A 27,062-nucleotide genomic window follows, 5' to 3' on the forward strand; every position below is an offset into this window, starting at 1 on the left:
CCTAAGGTGACTGTGGTGAGGAAAAACTCACTTAGATGGAAGAAGAAGAAACTTTGAGAGGAACCAGACTCAAAAGTGAACCTCATCCTCATTTGGGTGACACTGGAGAGTGTGGTTATAAACTGTTATAAACACCAGAGAGTGTTTTTATGAATAATGTCCTTTCTACAGTCAGATACAGTCTGATAATTGTGTATTGATGAAGAGATTGTTGTCCTCAGACAACATGGAATTGGTACATCAGTACATCATTACACCAGTACACCAGTAGAGGACAGTAAAAACGGTACAGTATATTGACAGAGAAGTGAAGACGATACACAGTGTTAGGAGTACTCCGTCTCTCTCTCTACACACACACACACACACACACACACACACACACACACACACACACACACACACACACACACACACACACACACACACTAAACTGGATCTTTACATTACAAAACAAACTTAATAATAATACTGGACATTTAAGGTAAGTGTTTTATACTGTAAATCCTGTAATAGCAAAAGCTTTGTGTGTGTGTGTGTGTGTGTGTGTGTGTGTGTGTGTGTGTGTGTGTGTGTGTGTGTGTACTCCTTTACACTCTGTTTTATTAACTCTTTACACTTACATCTTTACTGGAACTCTTTTATCTGTTTAAATGATTATAGAAAGGAAAGATGAATGAGTTGAGGGAATATGGCTTGGTCTGTAGGTTGCATATGTGTGTGTGTGTGTGTGTGTGTGTGTGTGTGTGTGTGTGTGTGTGTGTGTGTGTGTGTGTGTGTGTGTGTGTGTGTCAGGATGCAGCATGGTGTGGTGCTGTGTGTCCTGCTGATGATCTTCTCTGGGAGAGGTCTGAGTGGACAGAGGAGCAGACAGAAAATAAACAAGCTGGTGGTCCGAAATGAAGCGAAAGGTAAAAAATAAAGATATTATAAATATTACATACAGTACATTCCATCAGATTTACAGTGTTTATCATTTATTATTTATTATATTATTCTTAACTCTTATAGTGTTGATTCATGTGTCCAAAAGTTTGTGCACCCCTGACCATCATACTCATGATCTGGATGAAGATCTCACTCCAGATTTATTTCTCTTCTCTCTTATAAGAAGAGAAGAAGAGAGAGAGAGAGGAAGCAGGAGAGGAGAGGGGAGCAGAGAGAGGAGAGGAGAGGGGAGAGAGGGAAGAGGGAGAGGAGAGGAGAGAGAGGAGAGGAGAGGAGAGGAGAGGAGAGGAGAGGAGAGGAGAGGAGAGGAGAGGGGGAGGAGAGGAGAGGGGGAGGAGAGGAGAGAGATGTGAGGAGAGGAGAGGAGAAGGAGAGAGGAGAGGCGAGGAAAGTAGAGGAGAGGGAGAGGAGGGAAGAGGAGAGAGGGAGAGGGAGGAGAGAGGAGTGGTAGTCTCGTAGGAATTGATTCTCTTTCTCGTCTCTTCTCTTCTCTTCACTTCTCTTCTCTTCACTTCTCTTCACTTCTTTTCTCTTCTCTTCTCTTCTCTTCTCTTCTCTTTTCTTCTCTTCTCTTCTCTTCTCTTCTCTTCTTCAAAGTCTTCCCACTAGACGCCAGAGCACTCAGTGAGTCAGGGGTCTGTACAGGACACTCCAGTGAGTCAGGGCTCTGTACAGGACACTCCAGTGAGTCAGGGCTCTGTACAGGACACTCCAGTGAGTCAGGGGTCTGTACAGGACACTCCAGTGAGTCAGGGCTCTGTACAGGGCACTCCAGTGAGTCAGGGCTCTGTACAGGACACTCCAGTGAGTCAGGGCTCTGTACAGGACACTCCAGTGAGTCAGGGCTCTGTACAGGACACTCCAGTGAGTCAGGGCTCTGTACAGGACACTCCAGTGAGTCAGGGCTCTGTACAGGACACACTCAGTGAGTCAGGGCTCTGTACAGGACACTCCAGTGAGTCAGGGCTCTGTACAGGACACTCCAGTGAGTCAGGGCTCTGTACAGGACACTCCAGTGAGTCAGGGCTCTGTACAGGACACTCCAGTGAGTCAGGGCTCTGTACAGGACACTCCAGTGAAGAGAATTTGTAGCTATAACAAACAGATTTTTGTGTTTGTTTTTTAATACGAATGCTCAATCCTCTTTCTTCGAGTGCACCAATTCTGTTTCCTCTGAAGCACTGATTTGTCCAGTGGAGGTGGCGTTCCTGATGGACAGCTCTGAGAATGACAAGGTTCTTGTGTTTGAGAAGCAGCGCAGCTTCGTTCAGCGCTTCAGCACCAGGTTGTCTCTGATGCACGTTCCCAGCTGGAGTGTACGTGTGCGTTTGGCCGTGTTGCAGTACAGCAGCACCGTCTCACTGGAGCACAACTTCCATGACTGGCAGGATGTAGATGTCTTCCAAAGACGTGTATTGTCCATGACCCACCTTGGTCATGGCACATATTTGGCCTACGCCATCTCGAACGCCACGCATCTCTTTACTCGGGAGACGGCCGAAAGCAGTGTGCGTATCGCCCTGCTCATGACGGATGGAGTGGATCACCCACGCAGCCCCAGCGCCATTGCTGCTGCCACAGATGCCAAAAACAACAACATACGAGTGTTCGTCATCGGTCTGACAGGAGACAGGCAGAGCGATACCAGGCTGAGGTCCATCGCCAGTCCTCCAGCACAGCAGCACGTTTTCAGCCTTGAGGATCCTCGGCTGGACGAGAGACTTTTCAGAGAGTTGGTTAGTGAACAAGTGAATCTGAAGCTGTCAAAACACTGACATCTTATTATACCTTTATGATCATAATGTCGACTGACATATTTTAATCAAGCAGATGCCACACTGTTCCACACTGTTATTTTATTTTATTCAATTAGAATTTTTCCTTTTGTGGTTTAATTCTTTTTCCAAGAGTCCAAATAATGGAATTTCCTCCTGTTTCGTAATGTCCCACTCCGCAGTGGCGTTAATATGAAGCTCGTATGAAAGTAGACACTCAGGAATTTGTAGTGTTTCGGTATTAAGTATTTCTGTTCAAGGTAAAAACACACGTCTCACACTTAAAGCTCAGCGACTCATATTAGATCGGACTCACGGCCAGAAAATATATATTATCTCTCCTAAATATAAATTTATCTGAAAATTAACTGGCACAATGAAACACCAGTGTACTGGTAAAAAGTGCTGGTTTTTTATTTGTAAATATTAACAGATAAATTACCAAGTGTACTTGATAACAATGGGGGGGCACGGTGGCTTAGTGGTTAGCATGTTAGCCTCACACCTCCAGGGTCAGGGTTTGATTCCCGCCTCCACCTTGTGTGTGTGGAGTTTGCATGTTCTCCCCGTGCCTCGGGGGTTTCCTCCGGGTACTCCGGTTTCCTCCCCCGGTCCAAAGACATGCATGGTAGGGTTTCCATCTCTGGAAAATTGTCCGTAGTGTGTGATTGCATGATTGCGTGAGTGAATGAGTGTGTGTGGGTGCCTTGCGATCTGTTGGCACTCCAGGGTGTATCCTGTCTTGATGCTCGATGACGCCTGAGATAGGCACAGGCTCCCCGTGACGCGAGAAGTTTGGATAAGCGGTAGAAAATGAGTGAGAGACTTGCTAACAATATTGCAATCTCACGTATAATTAAAATATCTGTTTCATGTCGTATTATTAAAAGTTTTGTTATGTGACACACAGATGTTTATTATCAAGTTCTAATATTTGGGCTTCTTTAAGTAGAGTTACAGGATTTTACAGGTATCGTGATGTTAATATACTATGTTCACTGTATAGATATATTATGTATATTATGTATTATGTTCAGCGTTTTTATTCAGACATAATAGTATTTTTTCTCCCCCTTTTTTATATAGAGCACGGTTGTTAACACAGAGGTAAGTCCAAACTTTTAGGGAATGATGGCTGTACGTGATCATGTATTATTTTAGTCATTAGTACTGATTATGGTTTATGTCTGTTGTAGTGTCCTCAGCTCAAGTCCTGTCTGTGTGATAAAGGAGAGGAAGGTCCTGCAGGAAACCCGGTGAGAAAACACACCACTCATCATCATCATCATCATCATCATCATCATCATCTCAAAGCAGCCTCACCCTGAATCTTATCTATTTACTCAAATTGAATTCACTCTTGGGGAGCACAGTGGCTTAGTGGTTAGCACGTTCGCCTCACACCTCCAGGGTTGGGGGTTCAATTCCCGTCTCCGACCTTGTGTGTGTGGAGTTTGCATGTTCTCCCCGTGCCTCGGGGGTTTCCTCCGGGTACTCTGGTTTCCTGCCTCGGTCCAAAGACATGCATGGTAGGTTGATTGGCATCTCTGGAAAATTGTCCGTAGTGTGTGAGTGTGTGAGTGAGTGAGAGTGTGTGTGTGTGTGCCCTGCGATGGGTTGGCACTCCGAACAGGGTGTATCCTGCCTCGATGCCCGATGACGCCTGAGATAGGCACAGGCTCCCCGTGACCCGAGGTAGTTCGGATAAGCGGTAGAAAATGAATGAATGAATTCACTCTTTGTGAAACCCAGCTATGTACTTTAGCTCTAGCGAATTCTCAAGCAGCTCTAACAGTAGGTCAATGTGCTCACAGTGATAACAGGAACTCGTTTGCATCACGATGTTCCACAATGTTAAACGTTACCCTAAAAGGATAAAGTATAGCGTATAAAGTTGTTCTTCCATAAATAAAAAACTCATATTGCTGTAGTCTAAGAGAAACTGACATGGCTATTGGAGAATAATCTACATCAAGGTGTGAACATTAACAATGTTGAACTTCAAAATCCTAAAAATGACTGCGAGTGTTTTACTCCTTAATTATCTGCTGAAGTTTACCAACATTTGTTTTTTTAAGGGGAAACCAGGACTTCCTGGCCTTCCTGGCCTTCCTGGTCTCAAAGGAACCAGAGTAAGTTCCCATTTTAGGTTCTGTTATATTTATTTATTTATTTGAGTTTACAGAGTGTATGCTGATACACTTCTTTCATATCTGTTGTTATTACAGGGGGAACATGGCTCGAACGGACGACCAGGAGTGGAAGGCCGCGAGGTGCCACGTTGGGATACTCAGGATTATTTAAGTATTTTAGAGTTTTCCTGGACTCATGATGCTGTTTGTTGCTCTTGTTACAGGGACGACCAGGAGCGAGAGGAGAAAAGGTTCATCTCTTTTATCACCTTGTCATTATGTAGCTTTGATTGTTTTGTTGTTTTAAAGGAGCAGCTACATGTGGAACTGTATGCTGTGTGAAAAAGAGAGAAAGAATGTACAACACGAGCACCATGAACATGATGTTTGGTGAGAAAAGGAGTGCGTACAAGAAAAAACCTCCAAACGTCTGCCACGAGGTTACGCTTTGGCCTTAGATTGGTGTATTAACAGGATAATGAGCCTAGTCCGACATCCCAATAAATTGCAGCACAGGAATTAGTGTCAATGTGTTGAAATAATCTGTTCGGTTTCTGGATTTGAACCCTACTGAGATCCTGGAGCAGTGGACCAAGATCCAACCTTATTGGATTGAGTCGCTACACTACAGAAGAATTCAGCATCTATCTAAACATACACAAGCACCGACAACACAACAACGTCGACCATTGACTTTCTGAGTCAGGTTTTGGATTTAAAAGTGAAGAAACTTTCACATGTGCAAACTCAATAATGCGGAAAAGACTTTCTCAGGACACTTCAATCAAATATATGACCAATAACAATATTCGGAATTATATGCAATTACTAGAATATACCCATCTGTATCCATCCATCTTCTGTAGCACTTATCCTCCTCAGGGTCACAATGAACCTTGAGTGTATACCGATATCTTCACCTACGGACACTTTAGAGATGCCAGTCAGTCTACAATGCATGTATTTGGACTGAGGGAGGATACTGGAGTTCCATGAGGAAACCCCTCAGGGAGAACATGCAAACACACACCTCCAGCACCAGAATGAGCTATTGACCCAAGGCAGGTTTGGTCCGGGGTTCTATGCTGTCGATGCCAAAAGCTACAAAAAAAAAAAAATTTGAGAATTATCATACCATCTGATGTTTTGTCTCATCTTTATGTGTCCAGTTTGTTGTCCGCTACTATTGTAGCCCACCTACGTACCTCAAAGTCCAACATATTGTTGACTAACTCCTAACTAGATAGAGTCTTGAGAGATGCTTCAACACCTCTGATTCTCTCTCTCTCTCTCTCTCTCTCTCTCTCTCTCTCTCTCTCTCTCTCTCTCTCTCTCTCTCTCTCTCTCTCTCTCTCTCTCTCTCTCTCTCTCTCGTTCTGTAGGGTGAGAGAGGAGAGTGTGGAACAGCAGGGTTTAAAGGAGATCAGGTATGTTTTGTGGATAATTCTCTGTATCATTTTTTTAGAGCCCATGCTGTAAGTTTCTGTCATTTGCTCCATTCCACAGGGTGCAGATGGACCACCAGGACCTCGTGGACCTCCCGGAGAACAGGTGATCATCACCCTTTTAGATCAAAATGAGCTGTAACAGAAGACCAGTATTTTCTAACTACTGTCTTATTTATAATTGTTCTGTTATGTAAGGAATTAAACACTAGCAGGTGAGCGGTTATTGGCAGACGATCAGTGATGGTGTTACTTAAGTATTGAAATGTTAGCTTACTGAGCATTTGGAGATCAAAAGCCTCAGAGCTTCAGAGCTTCATCGTGACTATTGAAGAAGTCAATTTCCGGGTGTTGTCTTTTCTCAGGGAATAATTAAATCACACACACACACACACACACACACACACACACACACACACACACACACACACACACACACACACACACACACACACACACAGAGAGAGTAATAGCCATCATTTCCAACATTCTTCATTAAGATTATTGCAAATATTTTCATTACCTTTTTTAATAAACTTGTGTATAGTTTTGATTCTATTTTTAATTATATTTATTTATATTATAAAATATGTGAATGATGAGTTCCTTCATGGCTTGAGTGTAGAAGGCAGACAGACAGACAGACAGACAGACAGACAGACAGACAGACAGACAGACAGATAGATAGATAGATAGATAGATAGATAGATAGATAGATAGATAGATAGATAGATAGATAGATAGATAGATAGATAGATAGATAGACTGAGGAATATATTTTATTACATTTTAAATGTCTTGTGTCTTGACTTTCTCTGGTGTGTGTGTGTGTGTGTGTGTGTGTGTGTGTGTGTGTGTGTGTGTGTGTGTGTGTGTGTGTGTGTGTGTGTGTTCAGGGTCCTATTGGTGGTTCTGGAGATCATGGACCAGTTGGTCCTGCTGGTCCTAAAGTCAGTGTCTATACCTCCAATCTGAGGCTGTTATTATATTCAGTGTAAATCATGATTGTTAAAGAGATGTTTTTGGGTCGCCAGGGTGAGCGAGGACCTACTGGAGCTTCTGGTTCTCCTGGAGACCAGGGAATTGGATTTCCTGGTCTGAAGGTTAGCACACAATTCAACTCACACTTTAATGTTGTGTAGAGTCTCAGCATGATTAGGATACCAGATACCAGTGCCGCTATTCCACATAATGTTGTTAGGGAGACAGAGGGAACCAGGGCAGTCCGGGTTCTACCGGACCTACTGGGATCGGAGAGCCAGGACCACCAGTAAGTTACACAATCTTTCATTTCTTAAATAAAGTTTTTATACAACAGATATAACAACTAAGAAGGACAGACTGTAACATTCTATAAATAAAGTCCCAGGATCTGCTCTAATAAACATTCACTCAACGTTTCATCTAACGTTCAAAGGGGCTCAAAGGAACAAAATGCAGTTCAATCACTTCATAACTTCCTGTTATAAACACTAACGGCTTCTTTGTATCGGAAAGGGATCACCAGGACCATTGGGACCGCCAGGATCACAAGGTTTTCCAGGCGAGGGTTTACCAGGACCCAAAGTAAGAAAACTTTCACACCAAAATCTGTCAGCTTTTTAACCTTTATATTCTGTTTCAGCGCAAGTTATCTTACTTTTTCTCACTTTCTCACTACGGTCTATTATTTACTCTTTAGAGTAAAGTGTTGACAGGAAAACACATTTTGTTTTTTTATATCCATAAAAACATTAAGAAAGTATATAAATATTATCAGTTTTAGAGAATTTTAAACTATCGCTAGTCACTGAACTCTACAGGAGAATAAACACATCCATCTGACTGTGGTTTCAGGGGGAAAGAGGCTTTGTGGGACCAAAAGGTATCACCGGTCCTCCAGGGTTCGACATTAAAGGTGAAAAGGTGAGAACCTTATTAATTTAACAAGATTTCTACTCTATTTTAAGACATTTGTTTTCGTCATGTAGTTTGTATGTGCTTGTGTTTGTACATCAATTGCATGGAAATTTCTTTTCTTTTAGTTATTATTAAAAATTTGATATTTACCAAAAAATACAAATATCACATTAAGATCACGTTATTTAATATAATGCTTGTTCTGCTATAGGGCAATGCTGGAGCTCCGGGACCACCAGGACCGATTGGACTTCCTGGACTTGGGATTCAGGGAGAAAAGGCAATCTATTTTCTCTTGAATGTCATTTCAGCTCATGAACAACAATAGTGATCATGTATTTCTATAAATTCAGGGTGAACATGGACTGACCGGGTCACCGGGTCCTAGAGGAGTTCCTGGTGTGGGCATTTTAGGAACAAAGGTGAGTGCTGCAGACATATAAAAAGACATAACATATGGCTGTTATTTTTTATTTTCTTTTTTAATTTTTATTTTTTTTTAGGAAGAAGAAGATAAGGATGTGTATCACAAAAAGTTATTATTATTATTATTATTATTATTATTATTATTATTATTATTATTATTATTATTATTTTAATATTATATATTAAATATATATTATATATTAATATATTAATATTATTATATATTTTAAGCAGCAGTAGTAATAATAGTAGTATTTATTTATCTGTCTGTTTGTTTATTTATTGTGTTTTGTTTCATTAATTTATTTATGGCAGAATGATCAATGTTATCCAAAAGCAGAGCTCAACACACCAGCTTTTATAAATATATATACACAGACACACACACACACACACACACACACACACACACACACACACACACACACACACACACACACACACACACATTTGATGAGATTGGGAAAGGTAATAGCTTATACAGAAAAGCATAAGTAGACGGTGCAAACGATGAGCAAATACAAATACTACACTGCTGGTATTGTGTAGTACTGTATGTTCATTGTATACATACTTCTTATTTTACTCTTTAATTCCATTTTTAACTTCTTAAAAATGTGATTCCATTTAAGAACACAACACAGACAGTAATTTAAAAAAAAATTCAAGGCGTTTTGTTCCGTGTAAAAAGGAATACATTTGAATTTGAAATAATGTAGAGCATATAATGATCGAAGAATGTGGAAAGCCAAAATGGACAAAAGTATGTGTGCAGTGGTAAGATGATAGATAGATAGATAGATAGATAGATAGATAGATAGATAGATAGATAGATAGATAGATAGATAGATAGATAGATAGATAGATAGATAGATAGATAGATAGAACCACCTGAAAATTAACTAGCTATTTCTTTGATTTCTTACATTACTGTAGAATTTTCATGTCTTCTATAAAAGGGTTTATGGAAGTCTTCTTCACATTGTACACTAAATCGTCCTGTTTGAGTGATCCGTGGATCTTAGAATTTAAATATCAATTACATTACTGCACAGGGTGATCAAGGCTTTCCTGGTGAACATGGACATCCTGGAGAAAGAGGCATCGGAGAACCTGGACCAAAAGTAACGTGACTTAATTCAAATACGTACCTAAATAAGAATAGACAAGAAATTGATTATTGCTAACAATGCATTACATGAGAAGAATAATATTGTTTAGTTTCTGGTATAAATTTAGTCACTTACAGTATAATTTACACCTTGGTTTAGACATGTGACAGCTTCAAAGTAGATACCTGTAAATATTCTGTATGTTCCAGGGGGAGCCAGGATCAGATGGTGCTCCGGGAATTCCTGGCATCCCAGGAGAAGATGGAGTTGTTGGACCCAAGGTCGGATTAGGGCTAATTTTTTGGGACAGGTTTAACCTTACAGTCGGAAACAAACAACGATGTGGGAGTAAATGAACAGATGGGATTTTGTTTTACAAGAGGTCAAACTCTAAATTGACCTCATCAGTATAAAATGTTCAAAAGTAAAATGTATAAAAGTATAATGTTACTCAAATGGGGGCACGGTGGCTTAGTGATTAGCACGTTCGCCTCACACCTCCAGGGTTGGGGGTTCGATTCCCGCCTCCGCCTTGTGTGTGTGGAGTTTGGATGTTCTCCCCGTGCCTCGGGGGTTTCCTCCGGGTACTCCGGTTTCCTCCCCCGGTCCGAAGACACGCATGGTAGGTTGATTGGCATCTCTGGAAAATTGTCCGTAGTGTGTGATTGCGTGAGTGAATGAGAGTGTGTGTGTGCCCTGTGATGGGTTGGCACTCCGTCCAGGGTGTATCCTGTCTCGATGCCCGATGACGCCTGAGATAGGCACAGGCTCCCCGTGACCCGAGTAGTTCGGATAAGCGGTAGAGAATGAATGAATGTTACTCACATGACCTGTGTGCATGTGAAACACGTTTACTTTAGAAAAGAGTGAGGGATAAAAAATATGGACTTAAAAAGCAGGACATTTTTTATTTCTGAAAATAAAAGCTAGAGATGATTTTTTGGCTAAAAGTGTTTTCAAACTAAATGTAAACAAACATTATAATCTGTTTGGTACACTAATCTTTGTATCGTATATATTGCTTGTACCTCTTGGTCAATATGGTACATTAGGGTGAGATGGGTTTACCTGGTCTGCAAGGTCCTGATGGTGCACCAGGAAAAGGAAGTCCAGGCGAAAAGGTATGAGGTTATTTGATATGTAGAGTGAAAATGTTGGTAAAGGAAAAGATTACATAAAAATATGTATTTAAAAGATGAAAAATAAATAAGGAGAATTACAGGGACAGAATCAGTACATGACTGATTTGGAAGTCTGTATGTCTGTGTGTGTGATGTCACTGTAGGGCGATCAAGGTGACCGAGGTGTTCGTGGACTTTCAGGATCTCCGGGACCCGCAGGACCCCCTGGGGCAAAGGTACATCATTGTTTAATAAATAATAAATTGTAATACTTGTCAAATCTGTAACATGCTCTAACACTTCAGGATGTGCAGTTATTGGAAAATACACCTGTATTATGGTAACTCTGCTTTATAATGGGTTTCACACACAGCACTGCATCACTGATTATTCTCCTATAACATCATGTAACTGAGGGTGTTATTCCTCACTTGAAAAACAAGCTGAATACATCACAAATCTGGAGGAATATGTACTAAACGAGTAAACGAATCTTCTGACCAATCAGAATTGAGCTCTGTGGTATTAACAGGTTTACTGCACATGTGAGATTAGCATGATAAGCAGCAGGATGTATACAGATAGGGATGCTGATGTGATAATAGATGCTTGTGGATGAATTTTTGTTTATTATTTTAGGGAGAACCTGGTAATCCAGGGATGTTGGGGATGCCAGGGCTCCCAGGGTTTGGATCTCCTGGACCAAAGGTATATAAATATTAAGGATTATATCAAGCACCTTGTTATGATGCTCACATATTTTGTTGTGTTTTTGTTTTCTGTTTGTTTTTGTGAGTAACGAATGAGGAAAATAATATCAATAATGATGTTGTAATACCTCACTGAGCATGGATATGAACTTTACAGCAGTACTGTGGAAAACTGTATATAATGTTATATTTACAGTTGGATTTCTGTGGGGGTTTTTCTCTCTTCAGGGTGAGCCTGGGCCTGTGGGTCCTCAAGGTGTGGCTGGAGAGCCCGGAGTCGGTCTCCCAGGGCCAAAGGTAATAAATCGTTGGACACAAACCATGATGAAAAAATTTGGAAAAATTTTAGATTCAATTTCTACTGCATACTGTACATCGATGACTTTTTGGATATTCCTGCGTTGTTGTCAGGGTAACAAAGGACCATCTGGACCAGTGGGACCACAAGGGTTAGTGGGAGAAGGTCAGCCTGGGCCTCAGGTTGGTGTATATGTGTACATATACATTAAATAAACATTTAAATAAAAATAAACAGATGCAGTGTTCAGTGCTCTGGGTTCTACTCTACTGTTAGCTCAAGGGTTTATTTTAAAAAGCAGTACACAAGAAAATTCCTCATTAGGGTTTATGCCCTTAATTTAGGGACTTCCTGGATTGTCTGGAGTACCAGGAGAAATGGGATTAGAAGGTATCGGACTCCCGGGAATTAAGGTAATGATTGTGTTATGTTGAATAAAAAAATTTGTTCATGTCTTTTGATTAGGTTAAAATGACAGAAGCTGTGTATTGATAGGGGGACAGAGGTTCACCAGGGGTTCCTGGGCATCCTGGAACACCCGGAATTAGACATTTAGGACCGAAGGTAAGATTTTTTTTTATCCATTTAATATTTTAGACTAATATCAGAACAAAAAGATTTGTTGATTCATGCCTTATCTTGGGTTTACTTCTAGGGTGCGACGGGTCAGCGAGGTTCTCCTGGACCTCCAGGTCCACTAGGTGAGGGCGTTCAGGGTCCAAAAGGACAGCCAGGCTTCCAGGGACCACCAGGCCCCAGAGGTCCCACAGGACACGGCCTTGAAGGAGAGAAGGTTCTGGAAACCCAGGATTTATTGTATATTAGATACAATACAAGTACATAACAATACAAGTTGCTGTTGCAGTGCTGGATAATAACTGGAACACTGCAGGAAAATGTTAAAAGTCCAAGTGATGTTTTTAGTCTCAGTGTTTATTTTTATGTGGAAAACAAACAAACGAAAATCAAGCTGTATAGAGACGGTTCTGGTTATATTTACTGAATGTGCTCTGGGTTCAGGGAGACAAGGGTCTGTCTGGTGAACGAGGAAGAAGAGGAGACAGTGGAGATTACGGAGCACCAGGGCAAACAGGAGCAGCGGTATTCTTACTGTATATTTTAATAAAGTAAATCATTCATTGTAAATAATTACCTAAAAAAACATAAAAGCGGGGGCAGGGTGGCTTAGTGGTTAGCATGTTTGCCTCACACCTCCAGGGTTGGGGGTTCGATTCCCACCTCTGCCTTGTGTGTGTGGAGTTTGCATGTTCTCCCCGTGCCTCGGGGGTTTCTACCAGGTACTCCGGTTTCCTCCCCTGGTCCAAAGACACTCATGGTAGATTGATTGGCATCTCTGGAAAATTGTCTGTAGTGTGTGTGTGTGTGAGTGAATGAGAGTGTGTGTGTGCCCTGCGATGGGTTGGCACTCCGTCCATTGTGTATCCTGCCTCGATGCCCGATGACGCCTGAGATAGACACAGGCTCCCCGTGACCCGAGAAGTTCGGATAAGCGGTAGAAAATGAACGAATGAATGAACATATAAAAGCTATTATGGAGATAATAATTTAAGAGTTTTCACTCAAAACATTTTCTACATAAAACATTTGATACATATAAAAATAATAATGATATGAAATATTAATATCATTAATAATAAATATAAAATACTTTTATTTTAGGGCAAACCTGGTGGGAAGGGAGAACCTGGCCTGTCAGTACGTGCAATTTAAACTTGTGATTAATTACATTACAGTAATTCCACACATTTATTATATTCATTACACAGACACACGATGTCATGTGTTTCAGCCTCTGATGCCTTTTATTTCTTCAACAGAGAGAAGAAGTGATCAAAATAATCAAGGAACTCTGTGGTAATACAAACGCAACATGTCCACTAATAAAAACATTCATATATTATAAGAGTATCTAATGTTTAATAACTCTTCATAGGCAGTCGGATCTGTGAGCCAGATGATGGTTTGCTGTTTAGCACAAACGGTAAACAGGTGAGAGGCGTGATCGAGTAGAGCATGTTAGATATCCACAGGAACGATTCTATGGATTCTATTTCTAAATTTCAGTCTTGTTAACGATTTCCTGGATATATTCCCTCTTCCTGTCCAGCCCGAAGCTCCAGGGGATTTTAAACCCTCCTTTGGAGACACGTATGAAATCGATGACAGGACGATGTCAGAGCATGAGGAGGATGTGAGTGGTTTCACAGCACAGAACATAGACAGTCTCCGGCCTCCGGACGCAACCGTGACGAGACCTCGGGTTCCCGCCAGCGTCCTGCCCGACCCGGAAACCGTCTCTACTTCATCACTCCTATCTGGAGCAGGTACACACACACACACACACACACACACACACACACACACACACACACACACACACACACACAAACATAATAGAATTAAGAATAAATCAAGATTAGCGTACATTAAGAACAACAATTTGAGAATGTCTGGCTTTGAAGGTGTTAATTAATCTTTGTGACATTTATTCGTTACAGTCTTCTGACAAACTGACATAAACTTTTATTGACTTTCTTTCAACACATTTCCTCCCACAGTTTATTGTTTATGGTTTTTTCCTCACATTTTATGGAGGATTAGTGGTTAAGTTTTAGCACCCTCACTACTCCAGCCTGGGTTCGATTCCCGGTCAGTGTGAACCAGCCTCAGATTTAAAGGTTGCACAAATGAAACCTTCGGACCAATCAGAATCAAGAATCCAACCCTCTTGTAGAACATAGCGGTGTTCTGTAGCCTTACATCTGAACAGACTAAGATCCTAAAGCTTGCTTATACGCATGTGCGGGTTGGTGCTACGGTGTAAAAAAGTTTGTATATTGTATGTTCAACTTTTGCATGTCTCTTAGTAAAGATATTGTTGTTTACAAGGATCTTTGCCTTGCCACTCGTCATTCAACACCTCTGTGTTAATGCGTGTTAATTCATTCGGTGTCACGTTTTAAAGCATGACGTACACAGGTAATTCTAATAAATCTTCACACAGATAGAATAGTAACAGTAACGGTTTGAGGACGAGGAAGATAAGTTCCTATGGCGGGAAAAAACATCTAAAGAGAGAGATAAGTGATTATCAGTTCCATCATCTATACCGAGAAACATTTTTACATCACATGACTCATCATTTGCTCCTAAATGGGATGAAATACATCTCTCTAATTCTACACACGTGTTTGTTTTCAGCTGTTGGCTGTACCGAGCGTCTCGACCGTGGGCCGTGCAGGGCCTACGAGGTGAAGTGGTACTACGATCCTTTAGCAAACGCATGCGCACAGTTCTGGTACGGAGGTTGCCAAGGCAACAGCAACCGCTTCGAGTCACATGAGAACTGCATGGATGCTTGTGTGAGAAAGTGATGTGGCTCAGAATCGATTTTAATTCAGTAAGCAGGAAAATGATTCAAAGATTCATCTGGTTCAAATGTAAAGCAGTGTGTAAATACGAACCAACACATTGTTACGACTTGTTATTAGGGAATGTGTAGAGTACTCTCGCTGTGTGTGTGTGTGTGTGTGTGTGTGTGTGTGTGTGTGTGTGTGTGTGTGTGTGTGTGTGTGTGTGTGTGTGTACTGATTAATGTATTAATGTTTTGATTTGTGATTATTTTTGGTTTTAAAAGCTATAGACTTTATTCTGGACGTGATTTGTGGTTTAAGTATAAAAAATAAAAGACGTGGGGTCCTAGAGAAATAATGAACATGTTTGCTAGTCTTATGTGGATCGATGCAAAATTAATAAGTCCAATTTTACCAAACTAACATTTTTATTTATTAATGAGCAACACTACATAGCGACTAAACCCTTCATGCGATTGACACCTTGTCACAGACTGTAAAGTAAAAAAGAGCTGCAAGTGGCTAAAATTTTCCACATATTAAAAAAAGATAAAAAAATATTTTAATTAAATATATTATGTGTACTGTTGTCACATGAGAACTCACAGTATGATCAGCCCCTGTTAGGTAAATAAACTTTGGTTTCAGGGTGCATTTCATCTAACTACTTACAAACACAATATACCCTCACCTGCCCTTTCACGCCTACCGCAGCCAATCGCCCCACCCTCGCAATCCCGTCGTGACTGCCTTGCCCAGCCTACAGCGACCAACCTGCCCCACCTGGCCTACCCTGCCCACCCGTCCCTCACTACCTGCACCTCGCCCGCCCCTATAACATGTTTATATAAGTATTTGTTAATCCTATAAATACATATTCAAAAGTCATCATACATAGACCCCTGTATAATGACCTACTGTATGGACACATTCATAGCTGTTTCTATTCACCCTCATTATGTAGAATAAAAAACAACATACATATTTTCAGCATAGAAAAGTTTATTTTATGTTTTTCTTTTACAGAATTATTTACCGTGTTTCATTGACACAAATTAGTATTAAACTCACCTTGGCATAATATTTACTTTCATTTAATTACTTGTTTTCCGAAGTGCTGTACATGTGAAATGTTCTGCAGTATATAATAATGAATAATAAAGATATTATAAAGCGTATGTAATTAAATTGTAATTTATGAGACAAATGTGATAAAAGCCCGTGAGTGTTGGTACCTCCACCATGTCTGGACCTGTAACATGGCAGCTGTCTGGCTTCAGGCCACTTCTTATCTCTCCTGTCAGAAACACACTGCTGTCCATCACCAGGAGAAGGGCAGGAACCCGACCCGTACCGTGCTGGTCCAACACACAATGACTTATTTACGTTACGCTACAGACGATACGTTAATCAGATAATTATGATGCTGTTGTTAGATCAAGAGAGAGACAAATAACAGATTAACATCTTGTATCACAAATCTGCACCAGGTGATTTATATCTTACAGCGTGATGGATTTAGTTTTTTTTCCCCTATAAGATGTTCTCTTCATGAGAATTAGAAGAGAGTCACACACCAGGCAGACATCTGTTGTATAAAAAAGTATTAATGTTGTTAAATACAGATAAATACAGTACAGACCAAAAGTTTGGACACACCTTCTCATTTAAAGAGTTTTCTTTATTTACATGACTACGAAAATTGTAGATTCGCACCGAAGGCATCAAAACTATGAATTAACACATGTGGAATTATATCCGTACATAACAAAAAAGTGTGAAACAACTGAAAATATGTCATATTCTAGGTTCTTCAAAGTAGCCACCTTTTGCTTTGATTACTGCTTTGCACACTCTTGGCATTCTCTTGATGAGCTTCAAGAGGTCGTCACCTGAAATGGTCTTCCAACAGTCTTGAAGGAGTTCCCAGAGATGCTTAGCACTTGTTGGCCCTTTTGCCTTCACTCTGCGGTCCAGCTCACCCCAAACCATCTCGATCGGGTTCAGGTCCGGTGACTGTGGAGGCCAGGTCATCTGGCGCAGCACCCCATCACTCTCCTTCATGGTCAAATAGCCCTTACACAGCCTGGAGGTGTGTTTGGGGTCATTGTCCTGTTGAAAAGGTGGTGTGTCCAAACTTTTGGAAGGTGTGTCCAAACTTTTGGTCTGTACCGGGGGCACGGTGGATTAGTGGTTAGCACGTTCGCCTCACACCTCCAAGGTTGGGGGTTCGATTCCCGGCTCTGCCTTGTCTGTGTGGAGTTTGCATGTTCTCCCCGTGCCTCGGGGTTTCCGCCGGGTACTCCGGTTTCCTCCCCCGGTCCAAAGACATGCATGGTAGGTTGATTGGTATTTCTGCAAAATTGTCCGCAATGTGTGTGAGTGAATGAGAGTGTGTGTGTGCCCTGCGATGGGTTGGCACTCCGTCCAGGGTGTATCCTGCCTTGATGTCCGTGACCCGAGAAGTTCTGATAAACAGTAGAAGATGAATGAATTAAATTATTTCCATACTCCAACTTTGATTAATTTTTGTATCATATTTGATTTCAGCTTATTTTAATATTAAAGGCTTGGCCCTTAAAGGTCCTTAAAACCCATCAAAATATAGTGACATTTATAATATTATATAAAAGTTAGGAGCAATGATGTATTCATTTGCAATCACGAACATCCACCATTTTCGTCCACACATGTTTTGGACAGCAGGGGGCAGTAAACAACCTGAAACTGTGCTGTTTTGAAACACCAACGTAGAACCGAGAGCTGCTTCCTGGTTTCCAGTCACGTTGGGCTGCACTACAAATATCACCCTACTTTCTCCATAGGTGTACTTTATAGGGTCATTAATACAGCACACCGAGTGCACTATATATCATGAACTGAGCTTTTTTTTTGTCATTTGAGACACACACACACACAAGGAGAGAAGACGTTCGTTTGTCCCTTTAACATGTCCAGTCCAGCCCACGTGTCCAGGGTCCGAGCCTTGTATAAGAGGATCCTCATGCTGCACAGATTCATGCCCATTGATCTCAGGGTTCTCGGTGATCAGTACGTCAAGGATGAATTCAGAAGACACAAATCTGCAGCTCCAGAACAAGTCCAGTGCTTCATGAAGGAATGGGAGGTAAAGAGGACACATGGACATCAGTCAGCCACATGGTGGCGCCATGCACCAAATAACACCACCTGCTAAACTGTTTTATTCATTTCTGATCATTCATTGATCTTTAGGTAAGAGCTTTATATCCTGATGGATATGAGGGACCAATATGTCCATCCAGATTGTAACCTGTAACTATTTATGATCAGTTTGATAATTTGTCTGCTCTCTCTCTCTCTCTCTCTCTCTCTCTCTCTCTCTCTCTCTCTCTCTCTCTCTCTCTCACACACACACACACACACAGTGTTGTACAGGTGTGTGTATACAGGTGAATGAACAGGTGTAGGTGTGTGTGTGTATGAACAGGTGTGTGAACAGGTGCATGAACAGGTGTAGGTGTGTGTGTGTAGAGGTGTGTGTGTGTAGAGGTGTGTGTGTGTAGAGGTGTGTGTGTAGAGGTGTGTGTGTGTATGAACAGGTGTGTGTGTGTGTATGAACAGGTGTGTGTGTAGAGGTGTGTGTGTAGAGGTAGGTGTGTGTGTAGAGGTGTGTGTGTAGAGGTGTGTGTGTGTATGAACAGGTGTGTGTGTAGAGGTGTGTGTGTGTATGAACAGGTGTGTGAACATGTGCATGAACAGGTGTAGATGTGTGTGTGTGTGTGTGTGTGTGTACAGGTGTGTATGAACAGGTGTGTATGAACAGGTGTGTGAACAGGTGCATGAACAGGTGTGTGTGTACCGGTGTGTGTACCGGTGTGTGTACTGGTGTGTTATTAACATAGAAAACCCCTAGGAGACCTGGTTATTATTATGGGCTGTTTAAGAGGAGATACTAATGAGGCTTGTTCAGATATATAGATAATATAAACATGCATCAATATATTGCATGAATAGTAATTTTACCATGAAGATGTGTTTAAGTGTCTTAGTCCGACATGGTTACTAGTTAATCATTTTAGATTTGTTTACACATGCTGTTATGAACAATGTTTTAGCTCATTTTTATAAGGACCAAAATAAAATCTGACAAATCTGAAATCAGCTCCAGTAGAAATTAAATAGAGAAAATCTTTTAGAAACACAAGGTGGTTTAATAAGTGAAGCCTTCCCTCTGGTTTTAGTTGGGTTTATTAGGGTTTATAGAGCCAATCGAAGTGTAAGTCATAATGACAGAACAGGGAAGAAGCTTTTCAGAGATATTTATCATGAGGTGATAGAAGTGGGTGGTTTAAGCTTTAAGCCTTTTTTCATTACTACATTAGTCATGAGATCGAGTCATGTCGTTGAAATTTACGGACTAATACGTCTTGTATCCGATTTCCTGAATTGTTGGAGACGTAACTCACTCACCTGCTCTTAGTAACTCTGAAGGCGTTCGCTTGCTGTCCATCTCTGCAGCAAGAAGAAGCTCTGTCGAGTTTTTTGCTCTGTAACATCTGTTAGTTTCATTGATAGGAGCATAAATAGCTTTCTGTTTCAGTCTACGCGAGAGTCATTATTCACTAGCACAGATAATACCTTCTCATTATCCTCCTCTTTTCCACGGCGTGCACCGTAACACCCTCCAGAGATATTTAATCAAACGACGCTTCGTCTTAACTCTTAATCTTTGGATCATGTTAGAATTTAAATATTTATTTACTGTGAGAACACATTCACAGTCAAGAGAAAGACAGAAAAAGGTTTATTGGTTACAGGTATAAAAATCAGCGTAAATCCCACAATGATCACATTTTAATTAAGGATAAAAAGTTTTTATTGAACACTTTTTTTTATAAAGTTTATTCAGGAAAGTGTCAAATTGTACAGATTGTCATCATGGTTGTTTATCAGGAAAAAAAAGATTTTTAAGTATACATGTCATGATGTATGTAGAGTGGGCGGAGCTTAAAGAAAATAATATATATTTAAAAATATATCATCTTTAGCTGCTGGGATTGTTTTTCCAGCCATGAATGTCAGTCTATGTTGAACATATTTTTTTAAATCTATACAAACTATATACAGTTTAAATTCTAAACTGTAGCACTGAAGCTAGAGATATTAATTGTACAGATTAAAAATGAGCGTAGTTCCACGTATAATTGTAGTAAGAGCTTTGCTGGAGTGGCCGCTCTTCTCGGTTCATGAAGAAGTTGGCGATTGGCCACTCCAGCTCGTCTTCCAAAGCACTTCACGAGAGGGAGAAAGGGGTCCGGAAGGGCGGCGGTGGAGCCGGGAACAGACGCCGAGCGAGTCTCCAAATGCGATTAGGAGCACTGAGTGTTCGCTCTAATTCAATTACTGCAGAAGGCTCAGGAGAGTTCTCCACGCCTAATAAATCGGCCACATTGCACCAGACAAGCTTTCCCTCGAGAGGAAAAAAGAGAAAGGGAAAAAGAGAGAGAGAGAGCTGTAGTGAGGGAGAGCAGTAAGGAAAATGAAGACGTGAAAGAAATCGACGTCTCGCTCACTAACGCTGAAGATAACGTGGAAAATGAAACCGCGTGATGTTCCTGCTTCACATCACCGAAACAAACATTAGCTGATTGGTTGCTATAAAAGGCTCCAAGTGACTCTAAGGTCTGGAGCTTCGAATGTCTGCAAATTCATGACCACCCGTGAAGATTTGTTTAATAGCCTGTATAGCTGTACTTCTCTATGCATGTAATGTAATAACAAACAGCAGCATTCATTTAAAATACACTTTAGCTGATTGTTTGCTCTAAATCATCGTATGCGCCAGACCCGGGTCATGAAAAGCACCGAACACCAAACGGTGATTTGTGTCTTCATTTGTGGACAAAACCAAAATTCAGCCCATTTAGATTTTGTTAATTAGCTGCTGAGGTCAATCAAGTATGTTAAATGAGGCAAGAAGACAAAGCTTCTTTACTTTAAATGAACTCGCAGCAACTGGGTGGAGATGATGATCATGATTTACGTCACGTGTCAGTTTTAAAAAGTGATGGACGCCAAACGCTGTTCAGCAAAATCTGGAAGAAAATAATCAGGGTTGTGGGATGAAGCCTGAGGTGTTTTGTTCCTTTTACGCCACAGTAATTAGAAAAGTCGAACGTTTTTATTTATTACAGAACGACCCTACGGAATTTCGTTAAATCCGTTAAAATATACAGCAATGAAAATTTAATGTGAACTTGCTCATGACGGAAAATTGCCGCCGATGCTGGAGACTCCTTCCGTGATTGTTACGTATAGCCGAGAACTGGGAATTGTGAGTTTGGATGGTAAATATACCAAACCTTTGAGCATTTGTAATGGCAGTTCTCTGGAACCTACTCCAAAATTCATCAAGCTTAATGCTTATAATAATTAAAACCTAGGATTGGTCAGTTGTACAGAAACACTTCCAAAGTAACGAATGCTCTCTGGAAGCCCCGCCCCCTTTCCTCCATCTCACACTGGTCATATTTGCACCTGAATAAATATCAGTGAAGTTTTTATAGTAAGACTTCCTGTTATTCAAGATATATAGAGTCCATGCGAATTAGCTGTTACTATAGAAACGTATATATCCTACACTCAACGAGCACTTTATTAGGAACACCTACACGTTCATGCAATTATCTAATCAGCCAATCGTGTGGCAGCAGCACAATGTATACAGTCAGGTAGATACGGATTAAGAGCTTCGGTTACGTCGAGGTGATTGACAGCTCTGTGAGTGGAAACCGAAGCGATCAGAGGAAAAGTGCCCGATTGGTTCAAGCCTACTGGAAGCACAGAGAGCACAGGAGCCAAAATAGACAGATTGGAAAAAGATCAAGCGAATCTAATCTAAACTCTTACGTTAGTGAGTTTGTCCCTAACAGCCTCCGATTTCGGTGTTGTAGCTTTACCCGGCGTCCGGTTTAACGTGTCGTGTTTTCCGAAACGCTTTTCTACTCAACACGTTTGTAAAGAGAGATTATTTGAGTTACTTGATTCTTCCTGTTTGAAAAAATCTGGTCTTTTTTCCCTCAGATTTTGTGCAAATCTCATGAGATGAACAGTTTGTGAAATCCTCAAACCAGCCCGTCTGGCACCAGCCAGCACGCCACGTGACGTGCTTGTTGATTCTGTCTGCATGATTAAATGCGTTGAAATGCTGCCAGACGACTGGCTGATAACTTAAAAAAAAAAAAAACCCGGTTGCACAAATGATCAGGGTTTCCTAATAAACTGTCAGAACTACTCCGAGCTGCCGTTTTTCATCAGCACCTTCTGACCAACCAGAATCACCCTCGCCGTGATGGTTAGCGCTTATCGTCATACGGCAGCGCTAGGATTAGTACTCGCAGTTCATTCACCACTCAGCTCAATGTCTCACAAACTCAAAAGGCAGAATATCATGGTTGTAATACTGAACAGTAGATCTGAGTAGCGGCGGAGGAAAATATACGCACAGACAGACTGCGAATCGATAATAATTATGCAGGGTGGTACCACAAATCACTTCAGTAGACGCTACTTTTTTTTTACAGATCTGTTTAAGTGCTTTGCCCTTGGGAAAGCCAGTTTACTCCAGACTGATGACATCACTACCAGCGCTAGACCTTTGATATGCAGCGCGTGAACGCCGCCAAAAGCACGACGTCGAACAATCCTAGCGATTCTTAAAATATAGCTGCTTGGCAAACGTTCAGTGTAATTACATTATATAGGGAAGGAAGTCTCTCAGACAAATAGCTCCTTGCTCTTGAAATTGAATTGCGTCCAGATCTCCACGACATTTCATGAATGAGTGGATGGATGACTCCAAGCTTTACCTTTTATGAATGAGCTCATCGTACGCACAATTATACGCTCGTCGTAGAATCCAAAATTATGTTTTTCAAACGTCGTCACGTTTGCAATTCTTGCCGTAAGACACAACACAATATCTGCGACTTTACCGAAAGGACGGTGCGTTCGGACGCGTTTTTATTATTTATTTCTTTTTGTGCCTGGTCAGTATCAGGTGCCTGCTGAGACAGAAGAACCTAATGCTGTGTTAAAAGCAGTCTGTGCTCGTATGAGTCAGTAATTGCTGCACTGAGAGAGAAATTTCGGGTCACGCTACCAAGCAGACGGGTCACATTTGCGCTCTGACCTCCATTAGAACTTTGACTCCACAACCTTACACACTTTCTAGATCCCCGTCTTCCAGCTCCCAGATTCTGTGGCAGGGTCGAGATGGAAACTTTTTTACCATTAAATGGAACGCATAAATAAATAAATATAGGGACGCTAGAGTCTTTAAATGAAATCGATCCCACTCTGTCTTCGTGTCTGTCTGTCTGAACACGGTTAGCAAGCATCACAATTATTCTACACATAATACAGAGAGACGGAGAGCGAGAAGCTAACCGAGGCGAAAGAATAATTGGAGAACACGCATTCTTTTTGGTTGAGTGCAAGAAAGTCAGTCATGTGTCTATTTAAAGCTTGGAGTCCTACAGAGACAGAAATGTGTTTGCACTGACAGGGAACAGGATTAGTTACGATCCTCTAACCGCGTCCTAAATGACATACTACACACTACACACACTACACACTAACTCTGCAGTATGAAGGACGTGTATTTTGTGTTCCTCTGATCTATGTGTCTTATTTGGGGCCGCAGGACTACAAAGACACGCTACAGACGCAGGTGCTCGAGGCTGCAGGAAGCAAAAAGATGGAGTTCGGGGCCGAACTGTCCGAGCGTCATCTCAGAGACTTTCAGGAAGAACAGATCGGGCAGCTTTACGAGCTGATGCTGGAATCCACCAAACCCACACGGCAGTTCGACATCCAGGAGGACGGGCCACCGAAATGATCAGACGTCCTACTATGATTTACCTACTGTCTGTACATTAAGAATTGTAATAATATAATTATACATTACCTTGATTGCACTGAACTATTTGTGCTTTTTGACCCGGCTTGTTTTTCTCCCCCACGTCTAAGAACGCGACGGTTCCTTCACGAGCACGGTTATCTTTCAGAAAAAATTCACAGACAGGATCCAAGTTAAACGTCTTCTCAGGAGGCACTCACCCTTCTCCAAGCATGCAAATCTAAATCACAAATCAATAAAGCCTCCTTTCTTTAAATTCGATTAGAGACTTCCAGAAGGAGAAAACCTCGTTATCCAGCAAGTGATTTTGTTGATATATCTGACAGACCCTCGGTGTTCTGTGCGCCTTAGATGAACTCGTCTAACATCACCCACGGAAATCAGAGTCCGGTGATAACAAGCTTGCCTTAGGTTCAGTGTCTGCATGTAATGTAATGTAACCTAATGTATAAGAGAGCTACTTGACACACTAATTATCATTCGTACCAACCTTACATCACATGGATTTTACTGACAGCAGAGCAACCTGATGTGATCTTCTGCTTTCGGAGATCACCTCATGTTTTGACGTGGTTTGATGTTCTGAGATGCTTTTCCGCTCACCACGGTTGTAAAAACTGATTATTCCAGATACTCTAACCTTCCTGTCATCTAGATCCAGTCTGGTGCTCACATCTCTGTCATGAACAATGCATTTCACAGCAAGTCAACACAAGTAGGTTTCTCCAGGAACACGGTGCATCACAGAAGAGTACATTTACCACACACAGGGCAAATACACAGGGCAAATTCACAGGGCAATAAACACACAGGACAATATAAACAGCACAATAAACACACAGCACAATATACACACAGCACAGTAAACACACAGCACAATATACACACAGCACAATAAACACACAGCACAATAAACACACAGGACAACCAAAACACAGGGCAAACACACAGCACAATAAACACACAGGACAACCAAAACACAGGGCAAACACACAGCACAATAAACACACAGGACAACCAAAACACAGGGCAAACACACAGCACAATAAACACACAGGACAACCAAAACACAGGGCAAACACACAGCACAATAAACACACAGGACAACCAAAACACAGGGCAAACACACAGCACAATAAACACACAGCACAATATACACACAGGGCAAACACACAGCACAATATACACACAGGGCAAACACACAGCACAATATACACACAGGGCAAACACACAGCACAATAAACACACAGCACAATAAACACAGTACAATAAACACACAGCACAATATATGCAGCAAAATAAACACAAAGGACAATAAACACACAGGAAAATAAACACAGGACAATAAAGACAGAGCACAATAAACACATAGGACAATAAACACAGGAAAATGTAATACACGAGACAATAAACACACAAGACACTTGATACACAGGACAATGAACACAGGACAATTAAAACAAGACAATATACAAGTACACAAGACATACACACAGGACAATAAACACACAGGACAATTAATACATGGGACAATATACACAAGACAATCAACACAATGTACAATAAACACAGGGCAATAAACACAGTACAATAAACACACAGGGCAATAAACACAGTACAATAAACACAGTAAAATAAACACACACAGGGCAATAAACATACAGGACAATTAATAAACCACAGAATAAATAAATGGGACAACAAACACAATAAAAATACACAAGGCAGTTAATACCCAGGGCAGTACACACAAAATAATACACAGACAGACAATAAACACACAAGACAAACGCACCATGAGCATGTTACTGTTTTACTTTGTTTAAGCCTGATATTAGAAACGAAGGACATGGATCACGACTCTAAAGGTTAGTCCAATATCCGAAAAGTAAGAAACTATCAGCAGGAGAAGAAACAAGAAAAAGAAAAACCAACATCTTGGGTCCACAACTGACAAATCAATTCCCCACATTGTCACAGTCCATTAGAAAGCAGCGCCTCGTCTTATTGAAGAAAACCAGGCTTGATTCACACACCTGGGCACAACAGACAACCATCTGACTAATTTACAGTGACATCGAAATGATTACAGGTAAAACAAATCCTTTGAATACAAGCTTCAGGCACACAGACTGTCCCTGGGATTGCAGTGTACTCAACAAATATTAGAATCATCATTTTGTTTTGTCCTCGATAAAAGGGAACAAATGGAGCTCAGGGAGAGTTTAAAACGATCCCAAATATTAGCCAAATATTAGCAAAACATTTATATCACGCAGGATTTTGTGCAGCGGCGTAAACTCACAGAACTAAAGTTGACACAAGTTCGAGCAAGACATTTCACCATTATGTGCCCTCTTGTCTCTTTTTTTAATCATTATGGTGTTTTTTTTCTTTCTTTTAAAACTCTTATCACGACTGCCTTGTTTGTATTTTCCGAGTACTTGACTTCTATTCAAGTGTCAAAATCAGAGACCCGAATCACGGTAGCATTCGACTCAGAGAGATGACTCATTCTCTATTGTTCCCAGAGCACGAATCGTATTTTTGTGTCATTCTGTAAAGCAAAGTGGTTTGAGGGCCATCAAACGTGTGAATCATATACTCCAACTCTTATTCAGCTAGTCTAAAGGATGACACTCATCGTTTCTGCTCGTCTCTGGTTGCTCCTCTGTTTTCCACTGAATTCACAGCTTCAGCTGACATACCGCACTCCTTTCTAAGGACGTTAATAAGGTGCGTAGCTCGGAGGGGACCGTAAGTGCCAAGCCTTCTAATGCCCCGAGATGGGTACGGTATGAATAGCTGGTGGAACGCCCATGTGTTTAAAGATTAAAATGAATTATTTAAGTGAATCTCAGTGGAGCTGCTGCTTTAATGTGGTTTCTTCTGATCATTCCGCACCATTTGAAGTCCATTC

At 41.1% G+C, this 27,062-nt stretch overlaps 2 protein-coding genes across 2 annotated transcripts; both read left to right on the forward strand.

The window, feature by feature from the left end:
• Positions 1–796: 796 nt before the first annotated feature.
• Positions 797–16,311, forward strand: col28a1a (collagen, type XXVIII, alpha 1a). The gene is made up of 33 exons (XM_047816100.1): positions 797–911; positions 1,546–1,602; positions 2,128–2,684; positions 3,810–3,830; positions 3,920–3,979; positions 4,802–4,855; positions 4,952–4,996; positions 5,080–5,106; positions 6,238–6,282; positions 6,362–6,406; positions 7,197–7,250; positions 7,335–7,403; positions 7,502–7,570; positions 7,798–7,866; positions 8,137–8,205; positions 8,411–8,479; positions 8,553–8,621; positions 9,681–9,749; positions 9,947–10,018; positions 10,790–10,858; positions 11,023–11,094; positions 11,498–11,566; positions 11,797–11,865; positions 11,980–12,048; positions 12,211–12,279; positions 12,362–12,430; positions 12,522–12,659; positions 12,887–12,967; positions 13,547–13,582; positions 13,705–13,741; positions 13,821–13,876; positions 13,995–14,211; positions 15,089–16,311. Exons 1-33 carry the CDS (start codon positions 797–799, stop codon positions 15,259–15,261), a joined length of 2,859 nt encoding a protein of 952 aa, XP_047672056.1. The 3' UTR covers positions 15,262–16,311.
• A 1,690-nt stretch (positions 16,312–18,001) lies between these two features.
• Positions 18,002–24,205, forward strand: sdhaf3 (succinate dehydrogenase complex assembly factor 3). Its single transcript, XM_027171515.2, has 2 exons — positions 18,002–18,367; positions 23,927–24,205. Exons 1-2 carry the CDS (start codon positions 18,191–18,193, stop codon positions 24,119–24,121), a joined length of 372 nt encoding a protein of 123 aa, XP_027027316.1. The 5' UTR covers positions 18,002–18,190; the 3' UTR covers positions 24,122–24,205.
• Positions 24,206–27,062: the final 2,857 nt, after the last annotated feature.

This window comes from Tachysurus fulvidraco, chromosome 7, assembly GCF_022655615.1.
Source record: "Tachysurus fulvidraco isolate hzauxx_2018 chromosome 7, HZAU_PFXX_2.0, whole genome shotgun sequence".
NCBI classification, from domain to species: Eukaryota; Metazoa; Chordata; class Actinopteri; order Siluriformes; family Bagridae; genus Tachysurus; species Tachysurus fulvidraco.